This window comes from Ipomoea nil, unplaced genomic scaffold (assembly GCF_001879475.1).
Source record: "Ipomoea nil cultivar Tokyo-kokei standard unplaced genomic scaffold, Asagao_1.1 scaffold2792, whole genome shotgun sequence".
NCBI classification, from domain to species: Eukaryota; Viridiplantae; Streptophyta; class Magnoliopsida; order Solanales; family Convolvulaceae; genus Ipomoea; species Ipomoea nil.
Window position 1 is genome coordinate 1,203,699 of NW_017619220.1, and position 23,662 is coordinate 1,227,360.

General features: G+C 34.8%; 3 protein-coding genes and 1 non-coding gene across 6 annotated transcripts; 3 read left to right on the forward strand and 1 right to left on the reverse strand.

The window, feature by feature from the left end:
- The first annotated feature begins 2,037 nt into the window (after positions 1 to 2,037).
- Positions 2,038 to 22,209, forward strand: LOC109157729 (probable glutathione S-transferase). Of its 3 annotated transcripts, XM_019305569.1 has the most exons (4): positions 2,038 to 2,402; positions 5,450 to 5,780; positions 5,878 to 5,924; positions 22,190 to 22,209. In XM_019305569.1, exons 1-3 carry the CDS (start codon positions 2,082 to 2,084, stop codon positions 5,901 to 5,903), a joined length of 678 nt encoding a protein of 225 aa, XP_019161114.1. In that variant the 5' UTR covers positions 2,038 to 2,081; the 3' UTR covers positions 5,904 to 5,924; positions 22,190 to 22,209. The 3 variants fall into 3 exon arrangements, with proteins under 3 accessions (XP_019161114.1, XP_019161115.1, XP_019161116.1); XM_019305570.1 differs by lacking the exon at positions 22,190 to 22,209 and having other exon boundaries at positions 5,878 to 5,926; XM_019305571.1 differs by lacking the exons at positions 5,878 to 5,924; positions 22,190 to 22,209 and having other exon boundaries at positions 5,450 to 5,818.
- LOC109157770 lies at positions 7,843 to 8,676 on the forward strand. The gene has a single exon (XM_019305609.1). The coding sequence runs from the start codon at positions 7,843 to 7,845 to the stop codon at positions 8,674 to 8,676; it is 834 nt and encodes a 277-aa protein (XP_019161154.1).
- On the reverse strand, positions 12,981 to 13,472 carry LOC109157731 (copper transporter 1-like). The gene has a single exon (XM_019305572.1). It carries the CDS (start codon positions 13,449 to 13,451, stop codon positions 13,011 to 13,013), a length of 441 nt encoding a protein of 146 aa, XP_019161117.1. The 5' UTR covers positions 13,452 to 13,472; the 3' UTR covers positions 12,981 to 13,010.
- TRNAV-AAC lies at positions 16,111 to 16,184 on the forward strand. Its single transcript has one exon. It is a non-coding gene; the product is annotated as a tRNA-Val (tRNA).
- Positions 22,210 to 23,662: the final 1,453 nt, after the last annotated feature.

The window sequence follows — 23,662 nt, forward strand, 5'->3', positions numbered from 1 at the left end:
TGAAAAAAAATTGTAATGGGATTGGACGGACAGAACGGTGTCCGTCGCGTCAACTCCCCAACTTATAGAAACGACGTTGTTTTGGGTCAGGGCACACAATGTGCAAGATATAATTTGCCTCCAACCTGAATGCCTCAAATTTTCTTGGGCCAAGACTTCACCAACATACCAAGATCTTATCAATAAAAATAAACGAGTTAGTCCTCAACTATAGTGATTTTACTCAATTAAGTCCTAAATGATTTTTTATGCTTAATTTATTCATCAACTTTGAAGATTTTACACAATTTAATCCTTTGTTAAAAATTCTGTTAGTTGACTATTAGAAATATGGCCCTAATGGTAATTTCTCATCTTTCATCACATTTGATATGATTCCTTCTTCTTCCCCTTATTAAGATCCATGCAGAAATGTAAATCTTCGTACCCAAATATTTATTTATTTAGGGTTGAAGTTGATTTGGGTACGAAGATTTGTATTTTTGCGTGGATCTTAATAAGGGGAAGAAGAAAGAATCATGAAAGATGAGAAATTACCATTATGACCTTATTTCTAACAGTCAACTAACAAATTTTTTAACAAATAACTAAATTGTGTAAAACCATCGCAATGGACAAATAAATTGAGCACAAAAAGTCTAGTAGAACTAAATTGAGTAAAATCACTATTGTCGAACACTATATTAGGTATTAACTCAAAAATAAACCCACATAAAATGATTATTCGTGTACTGTTTTTATGCTAACTTTTAACAAAATTAAATATTTGTAAAAAATTTTAGTCTAATGAGAATTTTCTTTTTAACAAAAAAATTATTATATTGTTTTGCTCTATCCCTTTTACCTCCTAAGCGGGCTAAGTCCTAAGCGGTATGGTCAGCCATGAGAATGATAAAACTCCAGCTGATAAAAAAAATAAAATTATTTGATCGAATTGGAACAGAAGCCAGTCAGCCACATACGAGTTTGGTAAAAGTTAGGATGTTGTGACATAAGCGCACATGTCACGTTGGGAGATATGATTTTGAATGTACTTTAATTTGTAAATACAAGTGAAGTTGTAATTAATAAGAGCATTTACATTAATGGATTTTGAGAGGTTTTCTATTTATTTATTTATTTATTTTTGAATTTTACTCACTCTGTTATAATGTAGTATCTGTTCATAACTATTTTCTCAACATATTGAAGCACAAAAGATAATACTAAGACTCGAATCCACAACTTTTCATATGGGAGAGTAACTTAGTGTCACTAGACCACAAAATTTTTGACATTTTAAGAAGTTCCTCAAAGAAAGAACTTGGATGAATTTTTTAATAAATGGAGAGGGGTTTTTGGGAATTTTTATTCTTTTGAATAATAAATTTTTGTGGGATCCATTGTTAGAGCAACATCAATAGCTCTAACAACTACTCAATTATCACTTATTGAATGAGTATATGGAAATGGTAGTTGTTATAAATCATAATCAGAGCATTTATATAAAAGGGATTGAGGAATCTGAATTATCTGATGGACTTTTGTGTGCACTAATCAAACATAAAAGTGTACATAATGATTCACTTTACACCCAAGAATTAGAAAGCAACGTATATTTAATATATATAATAAACAAACCACATTTTGATCTTTAATTAATAATTATGAAGATATAATCAACTCAAACACCAAGCGCATGTGTTCAATTGACACTTCTGTGGCTCTCTTTGAGAGAAAAGGTCTGAGATCAAACTTCAATTGTGGAATATTGACTCTTTATTCTACAACGATTGAAAAAGTATATTAAACAATACTTACATTAATAGAGTCGATAGTAGCAAAATAAAAACAAATGTCAATTACTATTCCTATGCTATTCAATCAATACTTTTACTATTCCAATACATATTATATTCCTCTTTGTATGGTTCAACCTGACGCCCCATGAGATTGAAAAATTAAACTAAGATTGTTAGGTACAAATTAAATAAAATAAATTTCCAATCAGCATCTATCTATCTATCTATATAAGGAGCTCATTTGGATCAACTAGGAACCAAAATCACTTGAGATTAGCGAAAGCCATCCAATTAAGAAACATGTCAGAAGTAGAGGTGCTAGGGGGTCCTTTGAGCCCATTCAGTTTCAGAGTGGAGATCGCCCTTAAACTGAAGGGCATACAATATGATTTCATACAAGAAGAAGATTATCGCTTCAACAAGAGCCCTTTACTTCTAAAGTATAACCCTGTCCACAAGAAGATCCCCGTGCTGCTCCACAATGGGAAGTCCCTTGCCGAGTCTCTCATCATTCTTGAATACATTGATGAGACATGGGACAACAACACTGCCCCTCTCTTACCTAAAGACCCTTATCAGAGAGCTCAGGCTCGTTTTTGGGCTAAATTTATCGATGAAAAGGTACGATAATCATCCTCCATCTCCATTGTATTTAATTTGTTAGTTTTATGATTTTTGGACAGTTTAATGGTCGTCGTACAGCACTAAGGTTAAAATAACAAGTATATATATGAGAAAGATAGACTTAATATAGAGAGAATTGAATAAATATTTTCTATTATGGAAAATTGCTTGTCCTTATCCCTATGTATGGGCAAATTATGTTGTGGACTCGTGTCCACAATGCATTGTGGACACGGGTCCAAAACGACGTCGTTTTAAGGGAAAACGCAACATTCCAGTTAAAAAAAATAAATTGATTTTGTATCGCTGTTAACGGCGTTATTCGTTTGTGGCATTATGAATGTACAATTATGGAATTATGAATGTACAATTATGGAATTATGAATGTAAGTTATGAATTATGAACACAGAGCTCTGACATTATGAACTTACAATTATGAACATATAGTGATAAAATTATGAACATAGAGCTCTAAAATTGTGAGCATAGAGTTTCGAAAATTATGAATTTACAGGTATTGAATTATGAATGTACAGTTACGGAATTATGAATGTACAGTTATGCAATTATGAATGTACAGTTATGGAATTATGAACACAAAGCTCTGACATTATGAACATATAGTAATAAAATTATGAACATATGCTCCTATAACAAAATGGTCCGAAATTTTAAAAAAAAAATGGTGGAAGATAACGGTGCCATTAATGGCACAGTTATCGTGTCCATATTGCATGCTGGACACGGCAATTTATATCCTACACCACAGCGTGCGTTGCATTGTGCGCCCAGATGCAAAACGACGTCGTTTCAATTTTATTTTATTTTATTTTTTGAAATTTTCCGCCCCAGTGTTTGGCAGTTAATTTTTCTTTAAAAAAAAAGCCCATGTCCAAAAATGTACATAATGTTATACATGAATGTACATAATTGTATACATGAATGTACATAATTGTATAACAAAATATACATACTGTTTTTTAAAAGATAATACATATAATCTAACATAATACATAATAAACATAAACGTTTAACATAATACACATCAACTCTTAACATAATACACAAAAATTTCCTGATTCGGATGTACATAAGTGTATAAAAAGAATATACATAATTGTATAAAAAATGTACATAATTATATGAACAAATATACATAATTGTATGAACAAATATACATAATCACAGTAACTTCCTACCGCGTCTTCCAAAACGACGTCGTTTTGGGAGGCGCACAATGCTACGCGCGCCGTAGTTTATGGTATAACGATTGGCTGAATACGGGTCCATAGTATAACAATTGCTATGTATGAGGGTGGGCTAAAGAGTCGCTTGTTCTTCTACCTATTTATATGGTGGGTTGAGAGCCATCCTATTAAACTCCTATTGGATGTCCTTTGGGCCTGATTCAATTGCTTCGTGGGCTTGTACCATCCGGTCTTGAGATCTTTTGGTCAATCGTTATGCTATGGACTTGTATCCAGCATGTATTGTGGACACGGTAACACTACCGTTAATGGCACCGTTATTTTCTACTATTTATTTTTTTTTTTAAATTTCAGACCGCTTTGTTATAGGAGTATATGTTCATAATTTTATTACTACATGTTCATAATTGTAAGTTCATGATGTCAGAGCTCTGTGTTCATAATTCTATAACTGTACATTCATAATTGCATAATTGTACATTCATACTTACATAACTGTACATTCATAATTCTGTAAATGCACATTCATAATTCAATAACTGTAAATTCATAATTTTCGAAGCTCTCTGTTCACAATTTTAGAGCTCTATGTTCATAATTTTATCACTATATGTTCATAATTGTAAGTTCATAATGTCAGAACTCTGTGTTCATAATTTCATAACTGTACATTCATAACTCCACAAACGAATAACGCTGTTAACGGCGAGACAGAATCAATTTCTTTTTAATTGGAATGCCGCGTTTTCCCTAAAAACGACGTCGTTTTGGACTCGTGTCCACAATACAATACACGAGTCCACAGCATAATTTGCGTCTTTTGGTCCAACCAGCTGTTTGCCAGTTGTTATACTATGGACCATAGTTAACAGAGTTTTGTTGACCATGGTCCAAAGACGACGTTATTTCTTTAAGTAAAGAAACGGCAGTCGTTACTTTTTAACAAATTCTGTATTTTTTGTGTGTTCATAACAAAATGAAACTACAGTCTATCTAAAATGAAACTGTCTCGCATATTGTGTTTATATTACCAAATGAAACTATAATTGAATTGAAATTATACTTTAGTTGTGTTGAAATGAAACTGCAGTATGTATAAAATGAAACTGAATAGCATGTCTCACATATTGAGTGTATATTGTCAAATAGAACTGTAGTTGAATAAAATGATACTTTAGTTTTGCTGAAGTGATACTTCAGTATGTCTAAAAAGAAATTGAATAGCATGTCTCACATATTGAGTGTATATTGTCTGATGAAACTGTACTTGTGTTGTAATAATGAAACTACCGTGTATATAAAATGAACTGAATAACATATTCAAATATTTGACTGTATATTGTCCAATGAAACTATAGTTGAATTAGAATTATAATTTAGTGGTGTTGTAATAAGACTACAGTGTGTATAAAATGAAATTCAATAACATGTCTCATTGTAATAATAAGACTATTGTATGTATAGTGTCGAATGAAACTGTAGTTGAAACAAAATGAAATTGTAGTTGTGCTGAAATAAAACTACAATAATGTATATAAAATGAAATTGAATATGTTATACAAGCGGAACTAATTATGCAAAATGGGTGCCGATTTCATTAAAAGAAACGACATCGTTTTGGACCATGGTCCACAGTAAAATTTGCCGGTTGGACCGATCAACGCCCTAGCACCCTATCGATATATTATATATATGCTCAATACGAGCCTCACCCGTGATCTTTGACATGGATTGGCTTGATACCCAATTGAAGCAAGTGTTTAATCTATCCCAACTAAAAACATAAATTGCACTAATGCATATTTATGTTTATATATTAAATATACGCTCAACAGTGCGTGGCTGCAACGCGAAAAATACTGTATGCTGAAGAAAGCGAGAAGGCAAGAGACGAAGTGCAGGGGGCCCTAAACCTTCTGGTTGATGAACTCAACGGGAAAACATTGTTCGGAGGAGAGAGTGTGGGACTTGTGGATATCGCTGCGATTGTGGTAGGATATTGGATTGATGTTATTCAAGAGGCAGCAGGGCTGGAAGTTCTGAGCAGAGAAAAACATGCAAAAATATATGAATGGATGGAGGCGTTGATGAGTAAGTGCAGTGTTATCAAGGAAAATCTGCCTCCCAGAGATAAATTACTGGCCTACTACCAGGCTCGTATTATCGGAAAAGGAATCATTGCCCATTGAGTCACCGTGATTTACATCTTCCCACATACTCTGTTGTGGGCTCTTAAGGTTGGGGATTCAGCCTTTGGGGTAAGGAAAAGGAACCATTATTCATCACTGATATATAATTGCTATATTATTATTGACCAATAAAAGGCAAATTCGGGAAAATAAATTCTGTTTTTTTTTTTTTTTTATATTAGAAGTTGTATCAATATAATTATGATATTTTATAACTCTAGCTCATTTGTATGGTATTCTCGTTGAATTTTAATAATATTGTTGTTTCTTTGAAAAAAAAAAAAAAAAACAACATACTCACTGCTCAATTTGTTTAAACATTGTCTCACACTCTCACCACACAATCCTCGTATTAGAATTTAGTTATTTAAACATACTCACTGCATGCTCAGTGCTCATATTTATATAAATTGATAAAATTGAAACAAATTATGACACTCTTTAAACAAATTGAACAAATTGAGGCACTGTTCATATTCATATATAAAAAGCACATTCATAGACGGAACAAATTCACATTCACAAATTAAACAAATTGAGTTGAAACACTGCTCTGTCTACTCACATTCATCAACAAATTGAACAAAGAACATACAAAAAGCACATACATATGTTCTAAGAAATTAGGGCAAAAATAAAATTAGATAAAGTAGGGCAAAAATACAAACCTGAGTCGTAAGAGGAGACAAGAGGTGGTGTTCCTGCGGTCCTGCTAACCAGTAAGGCGGCGGGCCGGCGACCGGTCACCGGTGTGGCGGTGTTCCGTGTTTGGTGGCGACTGGCAAGGTGGGAGCGTGCGGCACAAACAAGGACAGAGTGACAGAGCCGGACGCCGAGACCGAGAGGGGCAGTAGCCGGACACCGGTAATTTCGATAGGCGGTAGCAAGACTGCGAGAGCCAAGACGCGAGAGAGTTAGAGAGACGAGAGGTTTGCTGTGAAAAAAAAGTGAAATAATGAAAATTTAAAAAAAAAAAATTATGTATATAATAAATTGAAACATGTGCTCCATCTCAACTAAAAGCCTAAGCTGATAGTTGGAGATTGCACCTTTGGTCTGGCTCTGATACCTGGGAACACGCCCCTCATGTGTGAGGTGGAAGTCGCTGCCCCCTCACGTGTGAGGTGGGTTCCAAGCAACACGTGAACCGTAGTCGCTTATGGGTGGTGTTGAAATTCGAAACCATGACCTTTGGTCTAGCTCTGATACCAAATTAAATTATGTGCTCCATCTCAACAAAAAGCCTATACTGATAGTTGGATTGCACATTAATGATTATATGCTCACATAATACAGCCCCAAAACGACGTCGTTTTGAGACTGTATAATTTTTTTGCCATGGGAGCAGCTACCCTCACTGCCCCCAGGCCATCTCCTTCTCTGTCTCTCAAGTCTAATCATATTATTCTTCTAATCATGACCTACAATTAAGGTGATTGGTTAAAATGTTTAATATGTTTTTTTCCCACTAAATCCATTCTTTTAATCATGATCTATAAGTAAATCATGACCTACAATTAGGGTGATTGGTTAAAATGTTTAATATGTTTTTTTCCCACTAAATCCATTCTTTTAATCATGATCTATAAGTAATGTGATTGGTTAAAATGTTTAATAGGGGTGAACAACTGATGCACATCGATCTAAACATCCTAAGATGCACCGAACTAAGCGTACCAATGTACATGCATCCTCATAAGTCATAACCTGTTGTGCCACCCCTAAAGGTGTTAGGGAACAGAGCTTTTGAAAAACTATTCGTGTTTGTGTTTAGTAAGCGTTCGTTTAATAAGGTAAACGAACATAAATTGTTAGACATTATATTATTATTAGATTTATAATGTATAGTTTATATTCCTGTAGCTTAGTCTTGGTTTGTTATTTCTAGTCTAGAGTTCAGGAGACTTATGTGGTTGCTTTCATATAGGGCTCTATCTTGTAATCTCTGAATTGAATTTGAATTTCTAAACTCATCTGGTATCAGCTTAGCGTTAGGCTTATTCGATCCCTCTTTCCCTAATTTCTCTCCACCACCCATCATGTCGACGAATTCATCCGAGCGCACGGTGACCACCACCATCGCCGCTGCCCACACCACCACAAATTCCCTTAGCTCTGCTCATCACTTTGTGTCGATGAAGCTAACGAATCGTAATTTTTTGTTCTGGCGTGCTCAACTCCTACCATTTCTCCGCGGGCAAGGGTTGCTCGGGTATATTGATGGCACCCTACCCTGTCCGCCGGCCACCATTACCGTTACGCAGCAGACCAGCGAGTCGGGCGCCACCACCTCCGGTCCATCCGCCGTCCCTAACCCAGAATACGAAAGGTGGTTGCAGCAGGATGCTTCCATTCTTTCCCTTCTTATCTCGTCGCTGGTTGACGAGGTAATGCCTCATGCTCACGGCCGGAACACCACCAGGGAGGTCTGGGAATCACTCACGGCGGCGCTAGCGTCTTCTTCAAGAGCACGGTGTTTGAACCTACTGGGCCAGATTCAAACTCTCCGGCAAGGCAGTAGCACACCGGCAGAGTATCTAGGCAAGGCGGGGGTGATCGTGGAGGCCCTGTCGCTCGCCGGCCGCCCGCTCTCACTCGACGAGCAAACGTTATATGTTCTGCGGGGGCTCCGGCCGGAGTTCCGAGCAATGGCGAGCGCTCTCACGGTCACAGGTACTCCCGTCTCCCTCTCTCAGTTATCTGATCTGCTACAGACTCAAGAATTCATCCAGGCAGATGAGTTCTCTGCTTCGGATCACTCTGCGACAGGCGGAGCACTGGCGGCCTTCTATGCGGGGCGTGGCAGTAACAGTGGAGGACGCTCCGGCTATGGTGGACGGCACTCCACGAACAACGGCAATCAGAATCACTGAGGCAGAGGCCGTGGGCGAGGTGGCCGCTGCCGTGGCAATCCGCGCTGCCAGATCTACCGGAGCCACGGACACACTGTCGTAACCTGTAACAAGCGCTACACCGACTCCCCAGGTCTGCATGCGCACATGGCAGTCTCAGGTGATGCTCCAGCAGACTCAACGGTTGACGGCTGGTTCCCGAACACGGGTGCAACTACCCATGCCACGCCGGACGATCAGATGCTTGGCCGATCGGAAAGCTACACCGGCGGGGACGTACTCACCGTCGGAAATGGTGCAGGTTTGAACGTTTCTCGTGTTGGCCTTACGGTTATCCCTTCTGCGTCTAAATCTTTACACCTATCAAATATATTGCATGTCCCAAAGTTGTCACTACCTCTTTTATCCGTATATAAATTCACGAATGATAACGATGTGTATTTTGAGATTCACAAGGATTTATTTGTTGTGAAGGACTGCACCACCAAGGCGGTTCTTCTTAAGGGGTTCACCACTGGCGAACTGTACAAATTATTGGTCCCCTGGTCACATTTTGCGTATCTTACCGCCAGAGCGTCACCCACGGTGTGACATCAACGCCTAGGTCATCCACATAAACAGGTCCTCCAACGTGTCTTACAACACTGCCCGGTCACAAATAAAGCCAGTTCGTCAAAAGTGTGCACGGCGTGTCAACTTGGCAAGTCGGCGCGGTTTCCCCTTGATCGTGTTCCTAGATCTAGTTTTGAAATTTTAGATTTGGTGTATACGGATATCTGGGGTCCGTCCCCTGTTATTTCTGATTCTGGATACCGTTATTTTGTTTTATTTGTAGATGACCATTCGCGTTTTTCCTGGTTTTATCCGCTTCGGCTAAAATCGGACATATATAAAACTTTTGATTTATTCCGGGCAATGGTAGAACGGCGGTTTTCCCGTTCTATCAAAGCCATCCAGTCTGATTTAGGAGGCGAATATCGTCGTCTACATAGTACTTTTGAATCCCTCAGTATCATACACCGACAATCCTGCGCATACACTCACGAACAAAACGGCCGAGTTGAGCGCCGGAACATACATATTGTCGAAACCGGTTTAGCACTACTTGCTGAAAGCTCAGCTCCGCTTAAATACTGGGATTATGCTTTTGAAACAGCCACTCAATTAATCAGTTGCTTACCATCCTCTACAGTACAGTTCCAAAGTCCCCATTATCGCCACCACAAAACTCTCCCAAACTACACTTTCTTTCGTGTCTTCAGGTGTAGATGTTTTCCCTATCTAAGGCCCTACAATCGGCATAAGATAGAGTTTAGATCTGCACCGTGTGTGTTCCTAGGTTACCCTGTTTCATTTAGGGGATACCGCTGTATGGACCTAACAACGGGAAAAGTTTTTATCTGCCGCCATGTTCGGTTCGATGAGACTGTTTTCCCTTTTGCTATGCAGGAAACTTTGCAGGGTGGCCCGAGTGTTGTAGACTCGTCCATTCCATGGGCTTTCGCCCCAGTCATGGTTCCCTCACATGGGGCACCGGTGCTGAATGAGCCCCCTTTGGCTCAAGAACCGGCACCTCTGGCAATTGAAGCACCACCAGTTCGTGCAAAGCCCCGTACAAAAATTGCCCCTACTGCACAAGTTGAGCACACTATGTGTACTCGTCATAAGACACATGGCACCGGAGAGGAGTTCTTTGCCCTTAACACTACTGTGGACCCTACGTGTTATTCACATGCAGTTGGCCATCCGTAGTGGCGGGAGGCTATGGACCAAGAGTCAACGCACTTTTACATAACAACACGTGGCATTTAGTTCCAGCTACACCTCATGGGTATCTCGTAATCAGCGCATGTCGCAAGGTCCTCCACAGAGGCTGAGTATAAAGGTCTAGCTGATGTCTCCGCAGAGGTCACGTGGATTGTTTCGCTACTCCAGGAATTAGGGTTGTCCTCCGGTAAACCAGCTACACTCTGGTGTGATAACCTTGGAGCTACATACCTCGCCGCAAATCCAGTTTTTCATGCTCGCACAAAACATGTTGAAATCGACTATCACTTTTTTCGAGATAAAGTTGCATCCGGAGACTTCATTGTTAGTTTTGTCTCTACCAAGGAGCAGCTGGCAGATATCTTCACCAAACCTCTTCCTGCGATGCGTTTTCAGAATCTTCGAGGCAAGCTCAATGTTGTTCCTCTCCCTCCTTGAGCTTGAGGGGGAGTGTTAGACATTATATTATTATTAGATTTATAATGTATAGTTTATATTCCTGTAGCTTAGTCTTGGTTTGTTATTTATAGTCTAGAGTTCAGGAGACTTATGTGGTTGCTTTCATATAGGGCTCTATCTTGTAATCACTGAATTGAATTTGAATTTCTAAACTCATCTAAATGACCAATTTTTAGAGTTCAGTTCAGAAATGAACAGAGTCTGAACAGTTGTAGCCTTGTTTGCTAAAAGCTCGTGAACAAACTCATTTGTGTTAGTTTAATAATATTCACGAACAACTCGTTTAGTATTCGTTTAATAATGTTTATGAACATGTTCACACACACACACACACATATATAGTTGTTGTGTTGTTTGTTTAGTTATTGTTTGTGAATATAGATTATTTATTGTTCACGAACGAATTGTGACCATAAACATAAGCATGTGTTTGGTTATTAAGTGTTCACGAACGTGTTTGCAAATGTTAACGAACATATTCGTGAACGTGTTCGTTAACGTTAACGAACACTAATGAACGCTTAACAAACGATCACGAAAATGATTTTTAAAAACCTTAACAAACGAACGTGAACATAAACACTCTAAAAATCATAACAAACGAACACGAACAATCTCTGTTCGTTTATGTTCGGTTCATTAACAGCCCTAACCATCCCCAACAAATATCGCTGTTAGGCGTTGGTGGCAAATTATTGTGTGGACCATGGTCCATACAATTGTGTGGACCATGAATATCATGTACATTTTTAATATATTAAAAGTATATTATTTTGTACTGAAGGTACATTATTTTTGTACTAAATGTACATTATATAAAATAATGTACCTTTAGTATATTAAAAATGTACTTTTAAAAAATGTACCTTACGTACATAAATAATGTACCCTTAGTATATTAAAATGTACTTTTTATTTATGGTCCACACAATTATGTGGACCATGGTCCATGCAATAATGATTGGGCGTTGGTCGGGTAGGCCGAGTTCAGTCCCTGTTCGATTCGAGACGTGGCGCTGCGATTTACTATGGAGGGATGTGGTTAAATTATTAATATTCACCTACTTATCACCAATTAGTTTTAAGTATGATATGACAATCAGATAATCAAAAAATTATGTGATTAAGCATGCTTGACTTACAGCAATTACAAAATGGATGACCCTGTAAGCATAATACACCCAACGCTGAGATCCATCGATTGTTCATTCTTAATTTTTATTTTTCAAATTAAGAATTAGAAAAAGAAAAAAAAAATTCTCACTACGCACTAAACAGGCCCAAAACGTTTACGGAATTTTGAAAATTTACTTTATAAAAACTTCAGGCCGTTAGCCCATAAGGTGTGTAATCTCATTCGTTCAAAAGCATATCAATTGTTATATGAGTTCATATTGTATTGTAAATTTTGATGAAAAAATTATATGCCTGTAGTTAATATATTCTATACGTGTAATTAATAATTTTTGTATCTGTAATAACATGGTAATTTTAAACACATAATATGATAACTAAAAACATATAAATTGCTAACTGAAAATATATAATATGTTAATTACGAATAGATAAGATGTTGGTTAAATGTTATGTATTGACCGTTAACAATTTGTGTATTCATTAAAAAAAAAAAAAAAAAAAAAAAAAGAGCAAAGTGTGATATAATTGTACACCCAATGGAATATAACAACGCATAATCAATGAAATGAACATCATCTTGAAAGAAAGCTCATATCACTATGAACCGTACCACTCGACCTAATTAAAAAAACATATGCAAAAAGACATTAATATTAAGAAAAATTGTATTTTTGGTTCTTCAATTATATTCATGGTATAGATTTAGTTCTTGTGCGAGATGCGTGACAATATCATTTTAATTCCTATGTTATGTATGGAGTGAGAAATTTTGTCTTTGAAAAACTAAATCAACTACTTTCTTAATTAAGTGGCAAATTGGTGGTAAAAATAATGAACGAGGGACTAAAGTCACTTCATATATAACTTAAAATGTTAAAAATGATCGAGTATTTAACTTAGAGACTAAGTTTATACCACGGATATAACTGAATGATCAAAAATGCAATTTACCCTTAATATTATATATTTACCGATTAATTACCACAAACACATTAAACTTTAGTAGTGTTGTCGGAGGTAGTCTCCGGCGGAGGAGCGGCGGCTCGCGCCCGAAACTTGACTAAAAAGTAGCCCAAAGCATGGCCAACCACCGCCACGACAAACACTCCAATGTTGAAAGACATGACGGCCAGCATAACCAAGTAGCCCAGAGCGACGCGAACGGCATAAATAGCGGCACCAACCACCGGGCTTCTCAGCGGCGGCATGGGCGCCGCCGTCAGAGGAGAGGCAGACAACACCTCGACGATGAAAGCGAGGCAGAAGATGAACACCAAAGACAGTATGTACATGCCCAGGCGGTTTTCCGGCCATCCGTCGAATAAAATGGTCACATCTTTGCCCCAGAACAGACTCATATGCATGGCCGCCGACATGTCGCCCATGTCCATCATCGTACCGTTATTGTACATTGTACTATGTTCATGCGACATTTTCAATAATAAACTGTGAGATCAACACAATTTGGTTAGTTTATTTGCAATCCTAAAAGTCATAATGGGTAGCTTTATATTTGCCCCCAAAGGTACGGGGGCATGGAAAATGCCAAAAAGGCACGCCGTGTTGTATAGTTCAATTCGATGATTTGAATTGTTTAATGTGGGATATCCCCGGCCGAATTGACACGAAAGAGGCTTCATTCAAGTAGATGATTGTTTAATTTAATTTACTTTGGGCGGCTTTTGTCTGCTCCTTTCATGCTCTTTCAATGGCATTTATTTTATATTTTTTGTTCTATGTGTCTATGTATATGTATATAGCTAACGAGATCCTTATACAACTGGGTATTAGGGTTAAAAAGATTGATAGAATCGTTTATTTTATTTGTTATTTTTTGGCCAAGACAATTATCAGTTATTATTGTGTGGACCATAGTACACACAAATTGTGTGAATCATATTTTGTATGTTATAAAATAATATATATTTAGTACAAAAATAATGTACTTTTAATATATTAATAATGTACATTGTATTCAGGGAAAGTACATTATTTGAGTACTGAAAGTACATTATTTTATATAATGTATATTCAATACGCAAATAATGTACATTTAGTATATTAAAAATGTACTTTTTGTTATAGTCTACACAGCACTGTGTGGACCATATATAGTCCACGCAATAATTTGTAATGAGATGCTGTTAATGCATATTTTTAGGTTTATTTCATTGAGCGCAGCTTTGTATTTTTTGAGTACTATACACTCGTTATACCCTGGACCATGGTCCAAAAACAGCGTCATTTCTTTAAGTAAAGAAATGGATACCGTTAAATTTTAATAGAGCCCGTATTTTTTGTGTGACAAAATAAAACTAAAATGTATCTAAAATGAAATTGTCTCCCATATTGTCTTTATATTATCAAATGAAACTGTAATTGAATTGAAATGATACTTTAGTTGTTTTGAAATGAAACTGCAGTATATAAAAAATGAAACAGAATAATATGTCTCACATATTGAGTGTATATTGTCAAATGATATTGCACTTGTGTTGTAATGAAACTACATTGTATATAAAATGAAACTGAATAACAGTTTCACATATTTGAGTGTATATTGTCCAATGAAACTGTAGTTATATCAGAATAAAACTATATGTGTGTTGTAATGAAACTACAATGTATATAAAATGAAACTGAATAACAGTTTCACATATTTGAGTGTATATATGTACAATGAAACTGTAGTTATATCGAAATGATACTATAGATGTGTTGTAATGAAACTACAGTGTATATAAAATGAAATTGAATAACAAATTCACATATTTGAGTGTATATTGTCCAACAAAATTGTACTTAATTATATCGAAATGATATTGTAGTTGTGTTGTAATGAAACTACTGTATATAAAATGAAACTGAATAAAAGTTTCACATATTTTGGTGTATATTGTCCATTGAAACCGTAGTTGAATTAGAATTATAATTATAATTTAATAGGTGTTGCAATAAGACTACAGTGTGTATATATAAAATGAAATTCAATAACATGTTCATTCTAATAAGACTATTGTATGTATAATGTCGAATGAAACTATAGTTGGAACAAAGTGAAACTGTAATTGTGTTGAAATAAACTGAATATATTATACAAACAAAACTATTTAACGCGGAACGGGTGCCCTTTGTTTTTCATTAAAAGAAACGGCACCCTTTTAGATCATGGTGCACGATAATTCAAATGATTACCTATCCCATTTCGTCTTGTGTTACTTTTTTAATGAGTTGATCAAATGTTCATTTTAATTATTTAAAGGAATAAGGGTAAAATAGGCCATCGAACTGCACTCAATAATGCAATTAGGCCACCGAACTTTAAAAAGCTACAATTGGGTCCCTGAACTAACGAATTCTATTCAATTAGTCTAATTTGTAGGTTTCCAAGTTGTTAGCAGGTTATCCCTTTTCAAAATTTTTTTTAATTATTATTTAAAATAATTATTTAATATTAATAATTAAAAATAAAAAAAAAATAACAAAAAAAACAGATCGACACGCCGGAGACGAAGAAGGTTTCTTCGTCTCCGGCCATGGAGACGGAGACGAAGAAACCTTCTTCGTCTCTGGCTGGATATTTTCTCCATGGCCGGAGACGAAGAGACTCTTCATCTCCGGCCATGGAGACGAAGAGTTTCTTCGTCTCCGGCCATGGAGACGGAGTTAACTTCTTCGTCTCTGGCCGGAGACGAAGGAACCTTCTTCGTCTCCGGCCAGAGACGAAGAAATTAACTCCATCTCCATGGCCGGAGACGGTATCTTTTTTTTTTTTTTTTTTTAATTTTAATTTTAATTTTAAATAATAATTTTTTTAAAATATTATAAATTAGGGGTGACCTGCTAACAACCTCCAAAACTTACAAATTGGACTAATTGAATAGAATTAGTTAGTTCAGGGAGCTAATTGTTGCTTTTTAAAGTTCGATAGCCTAATTGCATTATTAGGTGCAGTTCGATGGCCTATTTGACCCTTATTCCTTATTTAAATAATTTATGCGTATATACTAACCAAAACGCAAGGTGAAACAACACAACTCTGGTCAGACCTTGATCTTATAAATGTTTCTAAGTGCTTCACAAAACACAAATGGTTTCGTGGTGTAGTTGGTTATCACGTCAGTCTAACACACTGAAGGTCTCCGGTTCGAGTCCGGGCGAAGCCAGTTTATGTTTTTATTAGAGGAATAATTCTTAGCGGAGAGATTGTAAAACGAAATGTTGCCCATTACATTCCCTACGCTTCTTTGAATTACTCTGGCGCGATTAATAAGCAGTAGTTGTTAGGATTTGAATTTCTTATCAGTTTTTTATTATTTTCCTACTCTTTTAATTTCTTTAAATTTATTTATTTTTTATGGTTTGACAATAATCAAATAGTTAAGAATCAATTTGCTAGAGGTGTTTATTATACAGTTTAAGAATTGAATGCATGAAGATTCATATTTTCCTACTCTTTTAGTTTCTTTAAATTTATTTATTTTTTATGGTTTGACAATAATTAAATAGTTGAGAATTAATTTGCTAGAGGTTAGTTTCTTTAAATTTATTTATTTTTTATGGTTTCACAATAATTAAATATATAGTTGAGAATAATCAATTTGTTAGAGGTGTGTATTATACCTTTAAGAATAGAATGCATGAAGATTCATCTACTAAGTTGCATGATCCGGTAGCCAAATGGTTTGCTCCATTCACATGGGTGGGGAGCACCCAACCTCATGCTTAAGAGACGAGGTGCTGAACCACTACGCCAACCATGTTGATTTAAGTTGCATGATTATATTTCTTGCAATTGACAACTTTTACATTTTCTTGTTTCTATTTACATTTTCTGAGAAAGATAGAGTTGGTTGAACAAGTTGACGGAAAAGAAAATGGCAAAGTAAATTATGGTTCCACTAGAAATGTAAAAGAAAAAAGTCGAATCACTGAAGAAAAGGAAGACACATAATTAGAAACATGTACTAATAAAAGTTAGTACTTGGAAGAGTAAATGGAAAGTTGAAATACAATTCAACTCTTAACACGAAAGAAGAAAATCAAATCACTAAAAAAAAAAAAAAAAGAGAGAGAAGAAGGAATGGGTAAAGTCCCATTTTAGGGATGTAATTGAGAAATCGAGGTAGGTTTATTTTCATGCTCGAAATAAAATGTTTTGACATAAAATGATTAAATGAATGGCAAGGTATATATATTAATCATCTTTTCTTAACATGACGAATAAATTTCAATTAGAAGAAGCAATTGTGACTCCATATTTATTTCTATGTAGTAATGCTACACATCTCACCTAAAATTTTCCTTCCTTATTTTTTTTCTAATTTTATCTTAACGTGGCACTATTTGATTGAGTTGCTTATTATTTAATTAAAACTTTCATAGAGTTTTAAAGACTTTTATGAACTTTAAAAGTTGGGAGATATTCAATTCAAACTTTTAGAGAGTCTTTAAAAGTCAGGCGGTATTCAATAAAGATTTTTAAAGAGTCTTTAAAAGTCGTGTGGTATTCGATTAAGACTTTTAAAGAGTCTTTAAAAGTCATGTGGTATTCAAAAAGTTATGAACTTCTGTAGACTTTTTAATTTTAAGACTTTTGGAGACTTTTTCTTCTCAAATATAAATAGTTGAAATCCAACCATCAACCCCAAGATTTCAAAATTTTCTTTCTAACAACTTTGAATATTTTCTCTCTCTATTTAGACTCTATTTTTTCTCCCTATTTAAACTTTATAAACCTATCTAAATTCAATAAAATTATTTTTTTCTTCATTATCCTATATTTTTCTCATACTTAAACTTTACCAATTTTCTCTCTCTCCTAAACTTTATAATCTTTATCTAAAAATTCGAAATAATATTATTTTTACTTCATTATTGCTTGTTTATATTGATTTTTATTTTTTCTATGAATTTTTTATCCCTAACTTTCTCTATTTCTCCCTAAATACATGAAAAAATCAAATTTTTCTATCGTCAAATTTTAATATATGTTTCATAATATTCATATAAATACTTATATATTTTGATTTTGATTTTGATTTTTTTTATGTTTATATTCGTTATATATATATATATATATATATATATATATATATATATATATATATATATATATATATATATATATATATATATTAACAACAAGTTACTACAAATAGCGAACTACTGTTTGCAACAACAATTTGTGATTGCTAACAGTAGCACATTATTGTTGTTCGCAGTCTCAAATTGCTATTGCAAATAATAGTTTTTTGCGTGATGCCTAGCAATATATCAAGTATAATTTTATATAAATATTATTAATATTAGATTTTTATTTTTTATTTATGCAACTTGTAATTATATTTTTAAATATTTAATTTTATCAATTATTTTATTATAAATTTTATTGTTCAATATTGTTATGAATTTCTAATGAAATAGTTTTTTTTTTTGTTGATGTTGATTAATAATAATATATATATATATATATATATATATATATATGTATGTATGTATATATATATATATATATATGTATATAAAAGTAATTAGAAGTCTCGACATACTATGGATAAAAATAATAATGTTGAGAATATTGATGTGGGTGAAGAACTATATAATAAGAAGGATTTTATGATATATTATAAAAGTTTTGTAAGAAAATTATATAAATGATAAGAATCAAAATCATTGAAAGTTTGTAAGGATATATTCAATTAAGAATTTCAATGACTTTTGTAGACTTTTTAAAATAAAAAGTTGATAAAAGTCTATGAATGTTTTTTATATATATACTTTTATAGAGTCTTATAAAGTTTTAAAAAGTTTTGAACGACTCTATGAAAGTCAATCAAAGTTCATTAAAATCTATCATTTTAAAAGTCTTTAAAACTCTACAAAAATCATGATTGAATACACCCCCCTTAAAAGTAAATTGGTTAACTAGTTCATAACACTCAATAAATATAAATATGAGAGAAAAATATTAGGCAAAATTTATGAGGGAAAATAGCAATGCAATTTTCTACCTCCATGGCTCCATACCACTTATTATATTAGTATAAACATTAGTCAAATAAAATAATGTCAGCCACAAGACTAATCCAGGCCAGGTCAGTACTTTGATAAAATGACCATATTATATATTGGTGATGAATTCCAGGCCAGTTCAGCTGTAGCATAGTTTATCATAGTTCTTCTGAGCTCATGGATGTGATGGTAGGATGTGACGATGAATTTGGCACCATAATGCACAAGCTCATTTCAAATTCAAACAAATTGAAAGTCATCTCAATCGTAACAATGGGAGGGATCGAAAAGACAACTTTGATTAGAAGAATCTATGAAGATGCCTCAATTATTTCTCATTTTCAAATTCGAGCATGAGCTACTGTATCTCAAGAATATAACCTTAGAGAAATTCTCCTTAACCTTCTTAACACCAATGGAGGAGATATCTCTAATCTACCAAATCAAGTGCGTCAAAGGTTGATGGATCAAAGATACCTAATTGTGATCACTGTTGCAAAAATCGGTCTAGGCGCCGCCTAGGCGCTAGACGCCTCCAAACCGTGGTGATTTCCCCTCTAGGTGCCCGCCTATGTGACCGGCCGCATAGGCGTCCGCTTAGCGCCTAACTTGGCCAACTTGGCAGCCTAGGCAGCCGCCTAGCGTCTAACTTAGCCGAGTTAACTCGTCCATTTCGATCGAGTTAAATCGCATTGGTGCATCTTTTACCCGATGACACCCAAAAGGGAATTATGAAGGTTTTGAATTTATACAGGGTACTATGAAGACATTGTCTCAATAGTATCCCTATTTTTATCAAAGAAGGTACATCTGGTGGTGGTTCAGTTCTCTGTCATGAACGGGACCAATCATCAAGATCAACTCAGTTCTATCATGAAGGAAGCATGTCTACTCAAGCTTATATAATCGTATTAAAAATATTATTTAAAATAATTCAATATAAGTGAGCTATAACGCTCACGATTATATAGCTATCCCAAGTCATGCAGCTCATAAGAACTTCAAAGTATTTCAAATGGATGTAAAAAGCGTTTTTCTAAACGGTCTTCTTGAGGAAGAAGTCTACATTATAAATTTTATGAATCTACAATATAAAAATTATGAATCTACAGTATAGAAATTATGAATCTACAGTGATGGGGTGTGAACCTCGTGGGCTCAGGGCCCAAGAAGAGAAGGGGTCAAGTCCAGAAGAAGAGAGGCCCAAGAGAGATATAGGCCAAACCGAGGGGTCGGCTCGACCCCAAGGTCGGCGCGAGTGAGAGGTCGGCACGAGTAGGAGGTCAACCCGAAGATAGCCGTTAAGCATTTAAGAGGCAACTTGTTAAGCACAAGCCAATTTTGTGACGAAGGATATCGAAGATGTATCCTTTGTTGAAGGTCTAAAACTCAACTTGTTAAGCACGAGCCAATTTTGTGACAAATGATATCTAGTATAATTTTTCATAACTCGACCAGCTCGACCTTGCTAATTTTTTTTCATTATATATATATATATATATATATGTGTGTGTGTGTGTGTGTGTGTGTGTGTGTGTGTATGTGTGTGTGTAATATGACATATATACACCCGTAGACTAGTTTGATACTTTGAATCATTGGATGATTGAAGTATTTGAGTATTTTATATTTGAGTATTTTTAATTTTTAATATTGTTTTGATGTTATGACTTATGAATTATCATTATTTCATTTATTTGGATGCGTTATTTGATTGAATGTTGAAAACATCATCATTAAAATTGTCAAAATGCAAGTCTGCCACTGTTTTTTTTTTTTTTTTTTTTTTTTTTTTTTTTTTTTTTTTGCGCCCGCCTAGATTCCGCCTAGGCGCTAGGCGCTGTCCAAGCGTCCGACTAACGCCTAGCGCATACTACAACCATGATTGTGATAGACGATATATGGGGTACCAATGCATGGGATGATGACCTCTATAGGTGTTTCCCTGAAAGTTTCAATGGGAGTCGAATATTGATAACTACACGGCTCAAATAGGTGGCTGACTATGCTAGCTAGTTCAGGTAACAATCGTCATTACATGCGATTTTAGATTCCAATGAAAGTTGAAATTTATTTTACAAGAAAGTATTTGAGGTAAGTGGTAGTAACATAATGAAAGTATTTTTGAACATTTTTCTTCAGGATCTGTGTTAGGTAGAGAATTCATATTTTCAGCAATAATATTCCACCATAGGTTTAGTGATGGCTGGTTGAAAGAGGTTAAGAGCCCAACAACCACGATAATTATTAGAGGTAATCCATGACATTTTTCAACAATACCTTTACCAACTGTCTCAAATTTAAGGGGGACTTTTTTTCCTCAAATACTTTCTTGTAAAATAAATTTCAACTTTCATTGGAATCTAAAAATCGCATGTAATGACGATTGTTACCTGAACTAGCATAGTCAGCCACCTATTTGAGTCGTGTAGTTATCAATTATCGTGGTTGTTCGGCTCTTAACCTCTTTCAACCAGCCATCACTAAACCTATGGTGGAATATTGCTGAAAATATGAATTCTCTACCTAACACAGATCCTGAAGAAAAATGTTCAAAAATACTTTCATTATGTTACTACTACTTACCTCGAGAATTGAAAGTTTGTTTTTTATATTTTGGTGTTTTCCTGGAAGATAGTGAAATTCGTGTGAAAAAATTGATTAGGTTATGGATTGCAGAGGGATTCTTAAAGCTAGAGTTGAATGACACAATGGAAGAAGTGAGTGAGGCTTACTTACATGATCTTGTAGATAGAGGTCTAGTTCAAATTGTTAAGTGGAGTTTTGGCGGTAAAATGAAGTATTGTAGGGTTCATAATGTGTTGCATAAATTGCTTGAGAGAAGCTCAGAGGGAGAAGCTTTTGTGCGTTGTAAATAAGAATAGTGTTGAAATGGGTGGACTTAAAATGCATTCTCATGAGAATAAAGAGAACCATGTCAACAAGCTCTGTTCCAAAAGCTTGTTGTTGGGTTAGCAACACATTTCCCTGTTTTGAGGTGCTAAGGGTGTTGGACATATCTACAATCCCAATTCATGAACTCCACATACCAAGTGAAATAGTGAGTTTTGTTAATTTGAGATATTTAGCCTTAAGAACAGAGAATTTATTTACAGATTTAGGATGGTTCAAGCTTCAAAGTTTGCAAATCTTGATTTTATTATTATTATTATTATTATTATTATTATTATTATTATTATTATTATTTTGTATTAACTACTACTTTCTACTAAAACGGAAGCCAAAATTTAATATTTCGGGTATGCCACGACTAAGGCATGTTTATCTTAAAGGTTGTTTCCTCAATCTCCCAACATTGGTCCAAGGAAATCTACAAGCTCTATCTTGGTTGAAACTATCTTATCAAGGTCTAGACTTGAAAAAAAATTCAAACGTGAAGAAACTTGGGATTTACATTGACGGTAACCATGTTTCAGAGCTGCAGCATGGTTCACTTAATGATCTTGTCAATTTGCATAAGTTGGAGAACTTGAAAATTAAAGTATCATACAAAAGAATTGAAAATAGTTACTTTCGACTTCTGACAGCTTTACCTGAAAATATCAAGAAGTTGTCACTTTATGATACTTATCTTTCAAGGAAGGATATGACCATTATTGGCACATTGCTCAACCTTGAGATTCTAAAATTCATAGGGTATGCTTTCAGTGGCCAAGAGTGGAACGCAAGGGAGAATGAATTTTGCAGGTTAATGTACTTGCAAATTCAAAGGTGTATTTCTATTTTTGTAGTGAGTAAGAGGAAGATGAGGAAGAGCAAGACCACATAATATGAATCACATTAATCGTGGGCTGAATATGCCGTGTTTAATGGCAAATTATGCTATAGACCGGTGTCCATCATGTGTATGATGGACACGCTGTATATCATAATTTTTAAACTGTAGATTCATAAAATTTATAATGTAAATTCAAAATTTTTATATTGCACATTTATAATTTCTGTACTGTAGATCCATAATTTCTAAACTGTATAGTTATCAAATTATGAACACATAGTTATCAAATTATGAATCTACAGTACAGAAATTATGAATGTGCAATATAGAAATTATGAATCTACATTATAAATTTTATGAATCTACAGTATAAAAATTATTAATGTACAGTATAGAAATTATGAATCTACAGTACAGAAATTATGAATGTGCAGTATAGAAATTATGAATCTACGGTACATAAATTATGAAAGTGCAATATAGAAATTATGAATCTACATTATAAATTTTAGGAAAAAGGGTCAAATAGGCCCTCAAATTTTAGCTTAAAAGTCAATTAGACCCTTAAACGTTTTAAAGGTGCAATTACACACATCAACAATTCATTTAGGTGCAATGAAGTCCAAAAATAAATTAATGACCTCCTATCACAAGTCATTAGGGTTCAGGCCACCTTCCAACAAAAACAAAATGTGACAAGTGACCGACCGTTGAAATTTCCGGCAAAAAAAAAAGTAACCGGCGACCGACGAATGGTCGCCACCGGTCACTTTTTTGCCGGAAATTTCGCCGGTCACTTTTTTTTTTTGTCAGAAATTTCGCCGGAAGGTGGCCTGAACCCTAATGACCTGTGATAACAGGTCATTAATTTTTTTTTTTTTTTTTGGGTTT